Source organism: Oculina patagonica, chromosome 4, assembly GCF_052425735.1.
Source record: "Oculina patagonica isolate OP01 chromosome 4, crgOcupat, whole genome shotgun sequence".
NCBI classification, from domain to species: domain Eukaryota; kingdom Metazoa; phylum Cnidaria; class Anthozoa; order Scleractinia; family Oculinidae; genus Oculina; species Oculina patagonica.
In genome coordinates, this window is record NC_135761.1 from 46,326,276 (window position 1) to 46,344,391 (window position 18,116).

The window sequence follows — 18,116 nt, forward strand, 5'->3', positions numbered from 1 at the left end:
TCTTAGCCTTGTTAGAGAGAGCTCAACTTGAATGCGCCGAGAAGAAGGAAAAAAAGCCTTATACTGACCAGCTTGTAATTTCTCTTTAAATGATTCTAAGGGGACAGACTATGAACAGAATTGTCGCTCTTGTAAATATCTAATTGCCGTAACCGTTCATCAGCAGGATCATCATTTATTGATGAGCCATTTAAAGATTAAAATATTACAGCAATTCTACCTAAAATACGTGCAATTCCACAGTTGATTTCGGCTTCATTGACCAATACACACCCAAGCTCGGCTTGCATGTCAGGAGAATCAAGTTACCGATCAGTACGGGACATCATAAGGCCACAAACCTCACTTAGCCTCCTAAAAGACACTATGTTTGCCTGTTACGCAATCCTCTTCCTGAAAGATTGCGTGATTTCCGTGACGAGCGTAAGGAATGGAAAGTTTGGCTATGAGGTTACTCTTCTTCCCTGTTGGTGAATTCGAGATTCCTCTTTAGAACCTATGCTTGGTATTTTACTGATAAGTAAAACTAACTGCAAAACTACCGCTAACAGTTTTCTTTTCTCTTAAATTTTCTAGGTGCTTGGACCGTCACATCCCAAAACAGGGCGCGCCCGCGATACATTGAATGAAGCGACGTATGTACGCATCCGGGAACAGAGAGAACGACAGGCTGCTGGCACGGCTTAAGTGTTACCCAGCGTCAATTATTCACACAATGCATATATACCTACTACACGTAGAATACGAGACTTACCTATCTAAGGGGACAAGGTTTTACCAGAGTTGAAATACCACAGTTTTTATGAGTTACAACTCTTATTTACTACCATCAACAAGCTGAGAGAGCACGAGAGCTTACATGTACATCATCGGCCTGTCAAACGAAGGAAAATTGCTCTCGACTCTTGTGAAAATCTCGGAGGGTTTTGAGAGCGCAAGATATTTGACGGCGAAACGAGTAAGGCAGTTTTAAACTCTAGTCAACTCTGGTCGATTTTCGTTCCTGTTAAATTACTCCTAGTCATTTTGCAGCAGGTTAAATTGTCAGATCAAGGAAAACCTGGAAAATCACTTTTTGTACGGTTGAAAACGTATTTTAGAGTCATTCACAATATAAGACTTTTTCATTCTATGAATGTTATTTAACTTAGTGTTTTGCTCGACAGACCGCTATTGTTAAAAACCTCTTGTCATTCATAGCAGTACATGCACAAAAACCAGCTACAAACCCGACCAGTGCTCTGAGGTAATATTTTCATTGGTTACTACACGAAGTGTACATTATTTTTATGACTGATCGCCTTGACAAGTGACTGTGGGCGTGTACATTTATCGAAGGCTTACCTTTGATTATTTTTCCAAAACATCCAAATCAGCCTTCAGGGTAAAAATTAGCACAGAAAGGAATCATTTTTCGTGCAGTGTGTTAAACTATAGCTTTAGATACCTCTGCTGCTTCAAATGTGTTTTTGACTAATTAGTTTAGCCGAAAAATGCAATTGTCCATAAACTCAGTTCCTTTTTCGCCATAACGTGGCCAATAAGAAAGTTATTCTCGTTTCTTCATTGAAATTTGACTCGAAGCGCTTAAACCACTTAATTTAAGTTGTTGCTGTTGATTTTTTTTAGAAAAAAATTGCCATTCAATGTTCCGTTCAGGTAACGGATGTTGTTTGTAGACACTCCACTGCCGGACTGGTGAAGTAGTCTCTAAGTCTTCGAAAGCTTGTATTTGACGAATTGTGTTTCTTTAACTTAGTATTTAGTCATCCTCACTGAAAGTAGCAACGTAGCGAGACAATAGTAAGATCACATCACGTGACAATACGCTTGTTGATGGACGAAAGGAACTGGGGAGAGTCAAGAATGCGTAGAAGAACGAGGAGCCTCCCATTTTCGTCCCCAGAGCTCCTTGTCCCTCTTAGCCGGCAAAGCCTGTGCACGAGAAACAAGTGGCTTTGGGGACACATGATTTGATTTGCTAGACTTTAACAAAGGGAGTTTCAAATCTAGCCAATCAAATCAACCTTTTTTAACTCTCGTATAACAAAAGGATTTTAAAACGATTCATTTGATTGGCCGCTCCCTTTGTTAAAATCCAACCAATCAAATCACCCCTTCTCCTCCCTCGTCCCAATTCCTTTGGCCTATATTTTGAACTACCCCAATTCTCTTCCGTTCCAAACCTATATAACGCACAAGCCCTAGGAACGAGTTCCCCAATTAGAAGCAAATTTTGCGATCTTGCCGCAATAGTAAGGAATGAAAAAATCATTCAACTCAGTACTTGCAATTTTTTGTTGGGGAATGTTAGGAATAGCCGCGAAAGCCGTCGACTGTGACTCGAGTGTCTGTAACTTGCTGAGAACAGCAATTCAATTTTTTAAACAAAAAATCCTCGTACATAGTATTACTCAGTAGATAAGTTGAGGGAATAATTTTGTATTTTGAAGTGTTTCGTAGGCACGGTTATGTTAATATTGTAGAGGAATCCAAATAAAACACGAATTTATTTCACGGTGTATCTTTGAGTCCAGGCTTGGTCTGTCAAGGAGAGTATTTTATCCAATACACCCCTTATCCTCATCTCTAATCTGTACTCGCCTCGAACCCGTGGGCACTCCCTACATACGCTATTTTGCTATGTGTCGCAAGGAGGCCGTCCGAGGCGGGCGGCCGGTGTGTCGCAAAGGTAAATTAGGGCATGGTTTTTGAGCTGTTTTGATCTGTAAGCGGGCATAGATTTTGCTTTATAGTCAAAAACAGGGTATAAATTTCAGTAAGACCGTAGAAATAGAGGATGTTGTACCGCGGCTTGAAGATATTCCTCAGGCATATTCACAATGTTCACCTCTCAAACAAATTGGCTTCTGGTAGAACAAAGAATCACCTTCAAAATTGCACTCATTGCCTTCAAGGCAAGTGATGACGCCCCCCAGTACATTACAGATCTGCCCAAGCCCTTCAACCTACAATCATTGACAAAAGTGTTGACCCATTGTCAATTTACGCCCTTTTTATTGTTATATGGACCAATTTCATCCTTTTGCCCCACCTTTCCAGCCCCCCCCCCCCAATCAATGTTGTAGTTTGTTTCTAAGAGTCATTGCTACCATTTTACAAATGGATGGGGGGGACGGGGTATTAAGACAGTCAGGAAATTAAAAACTAGTGGTAAATTTCAACCGACGAAGTATGTACGTCAAGAGCGAGAGTGAAAAGAAGGATACCCGTTACCTATCAGCTCTAACAGGCAGAAGCCGCTAAATGTTGCTGAGTAGTTTTGATATTGAAGTTAAAAATGAAGTCAGTAAAATAAAGTCAACCGGGTCAGATCCCGTGCATGTTCTAGGCGTGACTATCTAGGGTCGAATCATTCTGTTAAAAGTTTAAGCGGGGCCTCCGCAGAACTCAGCTATGTAAGCAGCAAAGGAGCAACGAGCGCGACCCGGCGGAAGAACCGCCACCAAGGATAACCAGGACCCGCCGCCAAAAGGAAGATTGCCGACAAGGTACACGAGAAGTAAAAAAGAAAAAGACTCGAAGCCATGTTAGAAATGCTAAAACAAGCGTCAAAAAACGAAGTACAACAATGAGCTGTCCGCGCAGTCACGCTATCCAATGCGTGGAAGTCAAAGGAATACATGCAAAGCGCATGTATGACACAGTTCGCCTAACGTGAAATTCTCAACCAAAACTGGCATGGAAATGCAATGGGCAGTAACACGGGTATATTTTTTTTGTCGTCCGAAGAAGAGCGTGCGGACCTCCTCGCAGTTATGTCCAGACACCCTATGCATATGCTAAGGAGAACGTCAAGTTACTTTCCTCCCCATTTTCACACAGAAATAAGCAGTAAATGCAGGAGTCTCATCAATTTCAGCACGACATTTTGCCTCAATTTCTTCGATCCTTGATTGCGTTATCGCCAAACGTATGGCCCAACCAATTAATACAGCACAAGCGAGACAATGAAAACAACAGATGATATAAATAAATTATTATAACCAATTAATCATTACGCGCGTTCTAAGATTTTCCGTTTGCACCCAGACAGACAAAAGTGTGACCCACTACGCCCGATATGGACCAATTTCATCCTTGCCCCACCCCAGCCCCCCCCCCCAACAAGGTAGAAAGCTACCACAATGGATGGGGGGGACGGGGAAAAAAAATGACCCAGAAGAGGGAAAGGAACCCGTACCTACAGCCAGAAGCACGTAAATGCGAGAGAGAAGAAGAAAAGAAGAAAGTCCGACCGGGCGGAACTAGGGTTAGTGGGGGCCCGCAACTCACTAGCCAGCAGCCAGAGGCCGCGCGAGCAGCCCCCCCCGATGCCGCCCCAGGCGACATGGGAGCGCGCAACGCCGCGCCGTCACGCCGCGGGGAGCGCCTCGGGACCACTGGAGAAGGCACGGGCTTTGTCCCGACGAAGAGCGTGCGGACCTCCTCGCAGTTGTCTCAGACACCTCGCGCAGAGAACACACCACCCCAAGAAAAGCAGTGAGCCCAACAGCAGCGGATGCCCACCGATCACGCCGGCCGAACACAGCAGCGAGGAAGAAAACAAAGAAAAACCCAACGCGCCAGATCCGCCCAGACCAGAGACCCATGTCATACGCCCATGTATGACTCCCTTCCCCACCCCCCCCCCCAACAGAGCACTACCATAAAAGGAGGGGGGAGAACAGAATCCAAGACTCAGACAGGAGGACCCGACCCGCCCAGACAGCGGGAAAGAAAAGCAACCGGAGAGGAGCGACCTGGACAAGGGCGGGGCCCCGAGGAACTCAGTTACTATGTTCGCAGTCAAAGCAGCGGTAGAAAAGGCAGAACGTCTCTGCGCGAAACAAATCCCGGGCGGGAGAAGGAGACGGAGGCAGATCAGTCGCACAGAGAGAGAACTCGCAGACGAGGGAAGGGACCGACCAAAAGGAGACCAGGGAAGGTCGACACGAAGCAGAAAAAGAGAAAGACCAGAGCAGAAGCACAGGAAAAGGCAAAGGAGCAGCGCACGTCACGCCAACGCGGAAGTCAAAGGAAACAGAAAGCGCAACGACAACAGCGCCAACGGAAATCAAAGAGAGCAAGGGAGAACACGGCGCGAAGAAGATGCGTGGTGACCCGAGATAGACACCCTAGCAAGGTAGAACGCAACATAATCCCAACCACGCAGGCAGGAGCCATCAGCAGCGGACAGCCACATCGAGCGCGCAAACGAAGCCAGAAACATCAGACAAGAGGGAAGACACAAAAAACGAAGAAGAAACGACAAAAGTGTTGACCCATCAATACGCCCATTTATAGGACCAATCACCTGCCCCACCCCAGCCCCCCCCCCATAGGAAGAGATAAAAGAGGGGGGAAGACAGAAAAGAAGAAGGAAAAGAAAGGATACCCGTACTAGCTAAGGATAGAAAGCAGAAGGCGAGAGAAAAAAAAGAAAAAAAGGAATTAAGGTAGCGGGGCAGGAATAGAAGAAAACGGAGAAAAATAGAAAGCAAGAAGGCGAGAAGTAAAAAACGAAAAAGATGCGGAACGAAAGGCAGGGATTAGCGTGGGACCCCCGAGTTAGTCTCAGACACCCATAAAGGCGAACAAACCCACAAACAGAAAAACAAACAACAACAGCAGGCAGCCATACGACGCCAAATTGTAGGCCAAAAACCACGAGGGAAAAAAATAAAATTTACCAACCGGTAACACAGAAGGACCCTTCAATACGCCTTTGACTGCCCCCCTCAGCCCCCTCCCCCCAACAAGGTAGTTTAAGAGCATACAAAGAGGGGAGAAAAAACGAAGAATGAGGAAAAGAAAGGATACCGTAAGCAACAGGATAGAAAGCAAGTCGTAGAGTATAAAAAAAAGAAAAAAATAAAAATAAAAGTGTAGCGGGGCCCGAAGAAGCAGCGATAAAAAGGAGAAGCCTACGGACAACCAATAAAGACTAGAAGAGAGTACTAACAGAAAAAAAGATAAACGAACAAGGAAAGGCGAGTAAAGGAGTAAAACGGACGGCAAGAAGGATAAAAGCGAGAAAAAACGAGGGACCCCAGAAACCAGTATAAAGGCTAGGAAACGTTCATTAGTTCACATATTCCTCCAACCAAAAAAAACAGACACAACACACTCCTTCGCGAAACGTGGCCAAACAATACAGCAAACGAGGGAAAAAAAAAAAATAACCACCGCGATGCACCCAGAACAAAAAGTGTTGACCCTTCTTACGCGACCCACCGCCCCTCCAGCCCCCCCCCAATAAGAGTAAAAAAAAAAAATAATAAATAAAGAAGGCTCCACAGAAAAGCAGAGAGAGAAGAAAAAGAAGTAGATCACACGGGACCTAGGAAAAGGTAGCGGGGCCGAGGATATATACTAGGAAAAGCAGCCGAAAAGAAAGCCCAGGAAAAAGAAGAAAAAAAACTAATGAAAAGGGAAAACCGGCAGAAAAGAAGAGTACGCCAAAGGTCGACACGAAGAGTAAAAAAGAGAAAGACTCGAGAAAGTAACAAGGAAAAGGGACCACGCATGAAAAAAGGAGAAAAAGATCGGACAAGAGAGAAAGCGAGAGACCCCCGAGTAGTCTCAGACACCTCTATGTAAGAAAGGCTAGGAAACGTGCATAGTTCAACATATTCCTCACCAACACAAAATAAGCAGGTAAATGCAGGAGCCACAACAGCAGGGACATGCCTCATTCAATCTTTGATGCGTACGCAAATCGTAGGCCCTAATAGAAACCAATAATACAGCATCAATGCCGAGTGGACAAAAAACAACAATATATAAATAAATTAACCAAACATACGCGCTAAGAATCACAGAAAAAAGGGACCCATTCAATTACGCTTTTTGTTATATGGACCATCATCTTTGCCCCAGCCCCCCCCCAAAAAGTAAGAGTCATGCTACCAAAAAGAGGGGGAGGGGAAGAGACAGAGAAAAAAAATAAAAACGAGAGGAAGAGGACTATGAAAGATGTCTGAGGAGAGTGAAAAGAAAGGATACCGTTACCTATACTAACAGGATCTAGAAAGCACGTAAAGGGCGAGAGTATTTGATATGAAGTTAAAAAGAAGTCAGGAAAAAGAGGCAGATCTGATGCTGGTGATACTAGACAAAAAGTGTAGCGGGGCCCGAGGATACTCAGTTAACTATGCGAGAAAGCAGCGGAAAAGGAGAACGCCAGCGGAAAAACGGCGGAAAAAAGACAGAAAGGAGGAAATACTCAGCCCCGAAACAGAGGAAAGAACCGAGAATGCTGCACACAAAAAAAGAACCACGGACAGGACACAGAAAAGGAAGAAGTCAGACGGGAGGAATAAAAGGACAGCAAAGATAGTAGAAAAAGAAAAGAAGAAAGTAGCAAAAAAACAAGGTCAATAAAAATGAAGTAACAAAATTGGAGCTGTCACGCGCACTTCTCAATCGTTGGATATTAAAGGTATTACATCGCATAAGCGATTTTACTTTGACATAACATTATTCGCCTAACGGTGAATTTTTTCATTATTCCATAAACTGGATTTGGAAATGCAATGGGAGTAAACACGGGCTTTATATTTTTTTTGGTCGTCTCGAACGAAGATTTGCGTGCGTGACCTCCTCGCAGTTTAATGTCTTCAGACACCTCTAGCTATATGCTAAAGGTAGGAAACGTGTATTAGTTCAACATAATTTCCTTCTTTTTCAACCATTTCACATCAGAAATAAGCAGTAAATGCAGGAGTTTCTTCATCAATTTCAGCAGCGGTACATTTGCAATTTATTCTATTTCTATCTTTGATTGCGTTATCGCCAAATTGTTTGGCCCTAATTAGAACAATACAGCACAATGCCGAGTGGAAATTGAAAACAACAGATGATATAAATAAATTATTTATAACCAATTTCATTACGCGCTGTTTTAAATTTTCCGTTTTGCACCTCAGAATCATGACAAAAGTGTTGACCATTGCATTTCGCCCTTTTTATTGTTATATGGACCAATTTCATCTTTTGCCCCACCTTTCCAGCCCCCTCCCCCCAATAATTTTATTAAGAGTTTTACATTAAATGAGGGGGGAGAAGAAGTAGGAAAAAATAAATATGTATATAAAGATTAGATGAGTGAAAAGAAAGGATACCCGTTACCTATCTTAGCTCTAACAGGATTTTTTAGAAAGCACGTAAATGTTTGCGTTAGAGTAGTTTTATTATTTGAAGTTAAAAATGAAGTTATTGAAAAATAAAGTCACCGGAGATTGATGTTTGGTGATATTAGGCGTTTTTTTTATTTCGGGGCCCGAGTGATACTAGTATATCGTTTATGTTCAAGCAGCCGGTATTTTAAGAAAAGGAGATTACGTTCTCTTAGCGCGAAACCATCCCGGGCGGTTGAATTAATGTTTAACAAGATCTACGAAATGTGAGGTAGAAATACTCCATTTGTGTGAAATCTCCTACGAAAACCAGAGGTAAATGATTTTTGTAAAATATCCGCTAAATTTTCTTGGCCACAAAGGAAAATGTGTAAATTTGAACGATTAACCACGGTTAACCACGGTTAACCATCAGTTAGAAAGGATTAGGAATGTTCTTTGTTTACTGATGGTTAACCGTGGTTAACCGTGTCCGTATTCAAAAGGTCGACACTTTTGCAGCTGAAGGTTTATAGTAGAAAAAAGAAATGAAATTTCGTTCTTAAGTTAGCTTTTCATGTTTAAGAAATGCTTAAAACAAGCGTCAATAAAAATGAAGTAACAACAATTGGAGCTGTCCGCGCACTTGTCACGCTTTATCCAACTGCGTTGGATATGTCACAAGGTATATTACATTGCATAAGCGCATTGTTACTTTGAATAAAGTTATTCGCCTAAGGTGAAATTTCTTTCATTATTCCATAAACTGGATTTGGAAATGCAATGGGCAGTAAACACGGGTTTATATTTTTTTGGTCGTCTCGGAAATTTGGTGCGTGACCTCCTCGCAGTTTAATGTCTTCAGACACCTCTATGTATATGCTAAAGGCTAGGAAACGTGTATTAGTTCAACATAATTTCTTCTTTTTCAACCATTTTCACATCAGAAATAAGAGGTAAATCAGGAGTTTCTTCATCAATTCAGCAGCGGTAATTTTGCCTATTTTTTTTCTGATCCTTTGATTGCGTTATCGCCAAATTCGTTAATGGCCTCTAATAGAAACCAATTAATACAGCATCAATGCCGAGTGGACAATTGAAAAAACAGATGATATAAATAAATTTATTTATAACCAATTAATCATTACGCGCTGTTCTTAAGATATATTCCGTTTTGCACCTCAGACAATCATTGACAAAAGTGTTGACCCATTGTCAATTTACGCCCTTTTTTATTGTTATATGGACCAATTTCATCCTTTTGCCCCACCTTTCCAGCCCCCTCCCCCCAATAATTTTATTTGTTTTAAGATATGCTACCATTTTAAATGGAGGGGGACGGGGTATTAGAGAATAGAATTAAAAATAGTGGTAATTTTCAAAAAACGCAGAGGAATATGTCAATTTTGTAATTAGCAGACTTAGATCACTACCCAAAATATTGTTCCAAGCATTGATTAATCTAAAAGGCTACGGGGCCATTTATTTCGGTGGTGGTTCCAACTGCGTGGAACCTAGTCAACCTACTACCTTGATTGATTGATTGATTGACGATCCGAACTTAACTGGACAGGCAGAGTGCGGAATCTGGACCAAAATTCTCAGTTGAACTGCAAACCGCCGTCTTCTCAAAATCTGGTGCTCATCATACCGTATTTATTCGATTGAGCGCCCAATAATAAGCGCCCACCCCGAATAAGCGCCCACCTTGTAGGTAGGAAAAAGTAATAAGGGCCCAGCTTCGAATAAGCACCCACCCCTCACCTCCCTCATAAAAAACCCTGAAGTGCACAAATGGAGTTGATTATTATTGAAATTGCTATTGAAAATGACTTAGTACTACTGATAGACTTCAACGATAACCAAGAACTAAGAAATTTATCATCTTTAAAACAATTCAAATGTGTTATACGTGGTCGGGACCTCACTGCGCTGGCTGCTAATATCAGTGACTGTCGGGGATGCAAACTATGTCAAGAATGACTGGCAGCCATGACATAATTTTTACTTTTAACATAGTTTTAATTTTCATATTTTAAGATAGTTAAAGAAACAGAATTTTAATATATTTGTACTTAGGTTTTTTTAAATGTAAATAAATATTTTCTATTTTATATATATTAATTACGTTTTTTAGTTAGGCAGGTTAGGTGTCCACAATTAGTAGAGGGGACTTTTCCTCTCAGCTACTACAGATTTGACACGTTAATAAAGTTATTATTATTATTATTATTATTATTATTATTATTATTATTATTATTTAGTATTAAAAAAAACTTTCAAAGAACAGATAAAGTTTTGCTTTGATACATCTTCACGTTTTATTATTATTCATTGTTTTGTTGCAAAATAAACTAACTACCTGCTAAAAATGGTGAACATGTAATAGCGCCCAGCCTCGAATATGCGCCCACTCTCAAGGTCCAAAAATTTAATAAGCGCCCACGGCGCTTAATCGAATAAATACGGTATCAGGCAAAAGTCCGCAATCCGCGCACTTTTTTTTAAACAAGTGTTATTTTTAATTACGTTTCTTTTTAAATTGTACCTCACTGTTTTAAGTTAGTTATTTAGGTCTGAAATATCATACCGTAGAGATAAAGAATGTTAAAACTGAAAGATAAATAATATTCTAAAATTAGAAACTGGAATTTTTTGGAACAGCAATCAGATGATATTTCTCAAGATTCGGAATAACTATGATTTGTACGGGTTCTACTCACGGGAAACCATGACAACCATATGGAGACCAATCAAAAACAATGGCTTCGGTCTCTCGTAAGTTTTGGAAACGTAGAATCAACATTGATTTTTAAAGATTACAGCACCCCCTATATTCAGAGGTCTTTAACCCTGGCCATCGGGGATTTTGTTTTGTGTGTGTGCGTCGAGGAGAGAAGTTGGTTGTTCTTGTCGTTCTTGGCCGCGCGCAGTCTGGTGAGGAAGATCTGTGCGACTTACATGAAGTATGTATCGTTAGCAACGCGCTTCTTTTTGTGTCTTACTGTTTTGCAAAAAGATCAAGCAGAATCTGCATGAATTTCCTTTAATTTAGACCATCTGGTTCGAGGACTACCATTGTTTACTGCGTTTGTGGCCATATTTTGGTTTTAAAGCTCTAGTTTTTTTCCACATACAAGAATAACCTCGCTGAGATCTTTTTGTCGACTCAGTCGATCGGTGAAGGTGTGCAGGATTTGCAGAAAAGAGTCGACAGTTCATTCAAAAGGAACAAGGAATAAGAATGGAAAGTCCGCCGAACCAAACGATCTACATCAACAACCTTAACGAGAAAGTCAAGAAAGAAGGTAAGTGATAGAAACAGACGCAAACGTTTAAACAAGCGAAGTTCATGTGTTTACCCGTTTACAACGTGCAAGTGGAAAACGTTTTGCAACGTCGCTTGCGGTCAAGTGTTCTCGAATGCAAACACATGTGCGCGTACAACGCTGCATTGCTATTTTGGTGAAAAAGTTTTTACGATAGAGCTACAAAATACTGCTACTGGATAACTAAATTTATGAGACTTGTAGTTGTATTTACAAAATCCGAGTCCTTGAATTGTTCCCTGCCCTTAGCCTCATTCAAAAGCTAGTGCCTAGAGCTGAATTGTTTTGTCTTTTCAATCAGCTTAACTGTGAAATGGTTTATTTGCGGTGTGTGCAACTTGTGAAGATTCTACAGTTCAATGTGTAGGATGCAATAAAAAAAATGAACCTACCGGTATGCACCGACATTGTGCAAGTTGTACTACTAACTGGCTTGGAATCAATCACTCTCAAGCCAACATTTTATATAAGGGTGGATTTTTTTGCAACACATCTGTATAGCCATCGCATTTGCTTGTTGGAATTTTTCATTGTTTTTTGGCTTAAAAACAATAAAAAAATTTCAATGGACAAATAGGACAGCTATATGCATACCGTTAATGATCTAATAAACACCCGGGGCATTTGAACAACATCAAAGCTGATGCAAAGCTGGGATATGTTGTTCATAGCTTGATATCAATGTCTTCATCGTCATCGGAGTCCACCATGTTCATGGAATCATTGGCCTCTTTGATGTTCCTGTCAAGCAAGAAACTAAATTAATTGCGTGATTTTAACATATGGAGACGATACCTTGGTTTTGAGGCAATTATTGGAGGGGGGCCTCTATTTGACACGGGGCGTTTATTAGAGGGGGGATTCTAATACAAGCTTTACACTTCAGGGCGAGCGTTTATTAGATACAAGGCGTTTATTAAATCATTTACGGTATGTTGCAAGTAAATACTCCCTAAGTTTAAAGTCTATTTACTGGCTAAAGTTTGCATTGGTAATGTTTACAACCTTAAAATCAAATACAGTGATGTAAATTACATGATGCAATCAGGTATTCTGAACAGAGGTTTGTAGGGTTATCTTTTCAAACACACACACCTAGAGTGATGCTGCTTCTAAATCCCTAATAAGAGCATACTGTATTTATCATCCAGCTTCGCTTCGTGTAGAACAAATAACACGCAAAAAGAGTATAAATTTCTCACAATATTTGTACTCCACGAGACCGGTTTAACATTTTCCGTGTTCTCTTATTCTTCCTGACCAAATGAAAGATTAACAAATGTGGAAATTTTGCATTTTGGGAAAAGAAAACATTGATATTAAATCTTTTATTAGACGTTTTAGTGAGTAGTATTGTTGTATATTTTTATTCATTTGTATTTTGACTCACCCTTCCACCAAAATACTGCAAGAGTCGTAAAAATATGCAGTGATACTATACACTGTACATGTGGCTTGCTATGAAAATGAAGTATCTCAAAAAGGTTGCCTACACTTTGTGTTACTTACTGATTAATAATATTTTCTTCTCTTTTCTCTAGAATTGAAGAAGTCGCTGTATGCCATTTTTTCACAGTTCGGACCAATTTTAGACATTGTAGCACTCAAGACTCTCAAAATGAGAGGTCAGGCATTTGTAGTGTTTAGAGACTTAGTGAGCGCCACGAATGCACTGCGCTCTATGCAAGGGTTCCCGTTTTATGACAAACCAATGGTAAGTTCTTTGCTTATAGAATGAACCAACTCTACAGCTGGCCTGGTATGTATCTTGTGGGTTGTGACCAAAACTTTTTCATTTCAGAGGTATGATTATTTTTACATAAAAAAATGTTTGCCGAGAATGCTGACTTGACAAAATTATATTAAATATCAGTCACCAGATCCCTGAACTTTATTGGTCATTAAAAGTCGTGGCACCCCTGTAGTTGACATATGTCAATAGTCTTCATTTATGATTAATTCAGAACAAGTTTTTACAAGAAGCATTTTGGCTGATATGTATTTAATATTAACTTGCTAAAAGGGTGATGAAGAGTTGAATAATCTATTTTGCTCTTAACAGCCAATGTTACTTTCGTTTTATAAAAATTGGCAATATAATGCCACAGTTTGATTAAAAAAGCTTGTCAATATTTCAATAGATTTATTGTCAGTAGTGTTTGAGTTCTTGACTCTACAATGAACATTGCAAAAAGTGACTGAATAATTTTCTCCTAAAAATCTTATTATAATAAGTACTGCATCTTCTGTTTTTAGTGTTTTAGTTTAATATTTAAAACCTGATATTTTGAGTTTCAAATTATTCATTTCTATTAAATCCTTTGTGTGTTCTTAAGCTTATTATATCATATGCTGACATCTGGTATTCAACAGTCAACAACAATTTAATTTAACTCATGGTCAGGTCGGATCATGTTGTTAGTACAGTCATGGGTATGCTAATGAAATTGCCTTCTGGTGTTGAATGATTTTCACCGGTCATATTTTAAAAGTATTATTAGTTTTTGACTTGGGTGACGATGTATCACAGATTATTTGTGAGTATCAGTACCTGTACATGTATATGTACGATAGTTTTTAAAAATTAGTCCTTTTTTATTCAGTGTTTTTCTCAAAGCATGGTAGCAATTTGCATATAAAAGCAGTATTTTGCTTTGAAATACTGTTTTGAATTTTTAAAGTTTCATTGCATTACAAGTGAAAAAATTATTTAAAGTTATGGAGCAATGATAAAAGGATTTGAAAGTTAGTTAGTGTATGAAGTAATACTTGTTCCAAGGTCCTAAAGTCATTCTGAGATCATATTATTATACAGTGGAACCCCGATATAACGATATGCCAAGGGGGCAGTAAAATTATTTGTTATATCGAGGAATCGTTATATCGGGGTTCCGTCCCATACATTTTATTTTTGCCGGGACATAACATGTTCATCGTTATATCGGGAATATCGTTATAACGAAGATCGTTATATCAGAGTTCCACTGTAGTGTAGAGAGTACTCTTTGTTTAATTAATTTTTTTAGTAGTGTGATTGTGAATAACGATATTGTTTTGACACTGTGGAGTTTTTAAATCATTTTTCCTCTCACTCCATGGATTAGAGAATACAATATGCTAAAAGCAAGTCTGATGCAGTATCCAAAAGAGATGGATCATATGTTCAGAGAGAGAAGAAACCCAAAGAAAAGAGAAAAGCCCCAGAACCAGGTAATGTTGCTTTCTGTATTGATCACAGTTCAATAACTTTGGTTGTGTACTTAAACCCAAAGCAAAACAAAACCACTGAAATGAAAAGAAACCTAACAGACAAATAAAAGCTAACTGCAAGCAAACCTAAGTAAAAGCTACCTGCAAGCAAGTCAGAGTGAAATTCTGTGGTTTTGTTTCAGGTTTAAGTACAGCCATAATTTTGATCCTTTTTGTCTTGACAATAACCTTTTTTTTTGTTCCTGTTCAAAAGATCCTTACAAACATATGTTAGAAGTCAAAAACTATAAATTTCCCCAAAAGTGCGTATTTTCTAAAACAAAATGGGGTTTTTGAGATCAAACACATTTTTTTATTACAAGAAGTTCTCAACAGAAGTCACTTTGTAGGGTTTAGTTTATTTCTGGAACTTTTGCATGATAGGAGTATAATTTTTCAAATAGGTGTGGTCAATTGCAAATGGTCTCTTCTTAAATGTGGATAGTTGTGTAATGTAAACATTTCAAAATCTAAAATTTTAATCAAAGTACTACATATTTGTAAGTAGAAGACTGAAAGCAGCTCAGTCTACAGTATATCAAAGAGGGAAAGTTTACAATCTAATCTATTGACAGCTGGTCACTGCATAAGGGAGTCATGGAGACATTTTATCTTTTAAACATTGAACATTGTTTAAAACTGTTTGGACAAAATATAAGTCAATTATTGCTCAGTATCTGTGGTAACCTGTTTTGTTCTCTGTCACAGCTAAACCAGCCAAACGTCAGCAAACTGCCCAGCCTGTTCCTGCTGCCGTAGTTCAGCCTGTGGTTGCCCCAGTTGTACCAAATGGTAATGGAATTAAGTTTTTGCAATTTTATCATTCATTCATACTAAAGTAAATGATTTTGTGGCAGGAATAATTTGAAACCTAAATTTTGTGCTAATTTTAAATGTGATAAATTAAGCCTAAAGTTCATCTGTTATTGTTTTTGGTTCCACAGTCATCCCAACTCCAGTTCAGCCTGCTGTGGTGTTACCTGAGCAGCCCAACAGTATCTTGTTCCTGACCAACCTGCCAGACGAGACCACCGAGTTGATGTTGTCTATGTTATTCAACCAGTACCATTTCCAGATTACGGATTTCTTGATAAATGCATGCAAGACTTCTGAGGCTCTTATTCAGTTTGATTCACGTCACTTCTTGCCAGGCCAATTTAAATACCTGCAATGTTCATACATTTGTTGTGTCTCCATGTTTCTGTTGCTGAATGTGCATGTAATATGGCACCAGATTTAAAGAGAAAATTTCAAGAAATTTCTTGCTAAACAGTCATTAGTTTCTGATTACAGCTTACATAAAAAAACATGCACAACTTACAGTGCTGAGTATTAACAATTCAGTACAAGTATGGTTAGTCACTCACTCTCTTTGCAAGTTAGTTTATATATGCCGTTGCAAAAAGGCTAAACTTCTGACCTTGATAACTGCATGCCGGCTTAAAGTCATCATGGTCACATTTACATGTACTTTTAGCATTTACAACTTACCAGTACTCGTTGTTTTTGATTTTTTTGTTTTTAAATTTTTATTGCAATACACTTTATCTTTGTTGATGTTGAAAAGGTCATTGGCATATTTGAGATTTAAATGACATTGTTTTGCTGTTTTGTTTCTTTCTTCGTTCTTTGCTTGTTACAGATTTCCTGGATTTAAAGAGGTTCGTTTGGTTCCAGGTCGCTCAGACATTGCCTTTGTGGAGTTTGAAAATGAAGTGCAGTCCGGAACAGCCAAAGGATCTCTTCAGGGATTCAGAATAACGCCATCACGAGCCATGAAAATCTCTTATGCTAAAAAGTGATCTGCAATGGGCATTCATGTTATTATAAATATTTACTTGTAACTCATGAATATGCCACCACCAACATCCCCTTTTGTTTAAAACCTGTTTTAGACAGTAATTTGTGCTTTTATTTATCATTGATTACTATTCGATTCATTTGGTTTTCACTTGACAGGGTAGTTTTCCTGGCAGTATTTTAAAAGTAAATTTGGTTACCAGTAAATCTTTTTGAAAGCTGTGACTCATGAATAGGGTCTGTGAACTCGCATTTGAATTTTTTCATTCTGTATTGTTTTACTTGAAAGAATTTTTACAGCCTGCCATACAAAAACTGAAGAGAATAATTAAGTATGACCTTATAAAATTGAATTTTAACATGAAAAGTTTCATTTTGATCTTATTCTTAACAGTGAAGTATAAGGGTGCTGATAGTCAGTTTTGAAAGAATTATAAAGAAAAACTTGATTTTAATATGGAACAAGCGTTTTTCGCTCTTAACTGGTGGCATTTCACAGTACTGCTTCTGTAAAATTTTTTATGTAGTTAGTTAAAATATAGCTTGCAGCATTGCACTTGGCTGCATTGTAATTGTTTTAGTCTTGTTGTCTGACTGCAGCATTGCACAAGGCTGCTAATGTTATTGTATAATATGTGGCATCTTGTTTCATAATGCAAGTTGTAATACCAGTAATAATTTTATTAACTTTGTTTTTGTCTACTGCAGTGTTTCATCTTACTTCTTGTTAAACTTATATCTGATTGCAGCATTGCACTGCGCTGCATTATTTTCATGTCAAATATTATCTTGTAATTAGTTTATTGAGCTGATACACTGTTAGCATTGCACATAAGCTGAAGTGATAGAACATGATTAATGTTACTGTTCCAGCATTGCACCTGGCTGGGGCTGGTCAATGATACTACACTCAAATCTTATTGGTTATCCATAGGCCTTGTAGAAGCGACATGTGACTTAACTTGTCTGTAATAAAATGGCATGTTTTATATCGTTTCAGCTTTGGTTTAAAGTTAGCAAAAACAAATGGAATACAGGCTTTTTATTCTCTCTGGAAGCTAAAAATCTATCTGCATCCACAGGCTAAAATAAGCTGTTTTGACTTGTGAATGCCAGCCTGGCAACCCCAACAGTAGCCTGCGAACACAGACGTATTTCCGGCTGTTGTTTCTCTTTGCCTGGAAATACGGCACTCTGTGTTCGCAGGCTACCCCAACAGTTGCTGCAGAGGCTATCCGTTCTGGTGCAGTCAGTAAGCATTGCCCATCGCTCACCCCCCAAAACCATGTTTGCCACTGTAGAAACAAAAAGAAATCTGGGGCAATTCCCATCTTGCAGAATCATTGCTGAGGACAAAACAAAAGGTGAGAAGCCATTGTTGTCCCCAGTTATGGTTCCACAAGTTTTAGAGAAATGGGACTCTTCCCAGATTTTTGAAGTGGCAAAGTCAGGTCGCTTAGGGCAAATTTTTGGAGAAATCGTGACACGATTGATAAAAGCACCAAAGTTTGCAGAATGATTCTTTAAAGACTATTTAATAATTTTATCCGTGGCTCCACCTGAATTTTTTCTTGCAATTTGCAAAATTTGCTAAACATTTTGACCACGCACAATCTCT

General features: G+C 39.1%; 2 protein-coding genes across 3 annotated transcripts in view; both read left to right on the top strand.

Moving 5' to 3' along the window:
• LOC144652504 (TPR repeat-containing protein DDB_G0287407-like) overlaps positions 1–2,522 on the top strand; it is a 31,331-nt gene extending 28,809 nt beyond the window's left edge. For both annotated transcript variants that reach the window (XM_078512523.1, XM_078512524.1), the window contains one exon: positions 577–2,522. In XM_078512523.1, coding sequence (XP_078368649.1) covers positions 577–687 — 111 coding nt within the window. In that variant the 3' untranslated portion in view covers positions 688–2,522. The remainder of the gene's footprint in view (positions 1–576) is intronic.
• An 8,569-nt stretch (positions 2,523–11,091) lies between these two features.
• On the top strand, positions 11,092–17,487 carry LOC144652632 (U1 small nuclear ribonucleoprotein A-like). Its single transcript, XM_078512708.1, has 6 exons — positions 11,092–11,428; positions 12,991–13,163; positions 14,554–14,659; positions 15,407–15,490; positions 15,643–15,760; positions 16,341–17,487. The coding sequence occupies exons 1-6, from the start codon at positions 11,365–11,367 to the stop codon at positions 16,498–16,500; spliced, it is 705 nt and encodes a 234-aa protein (XP_078368834.1). The 5' UTR covers positions 11,092–11,364; the 3' UTR covers positions 16,501–17,487.
• The last annotated feature ends 629 nt before the right edge of the window (positions 17,488–18,116 follow it).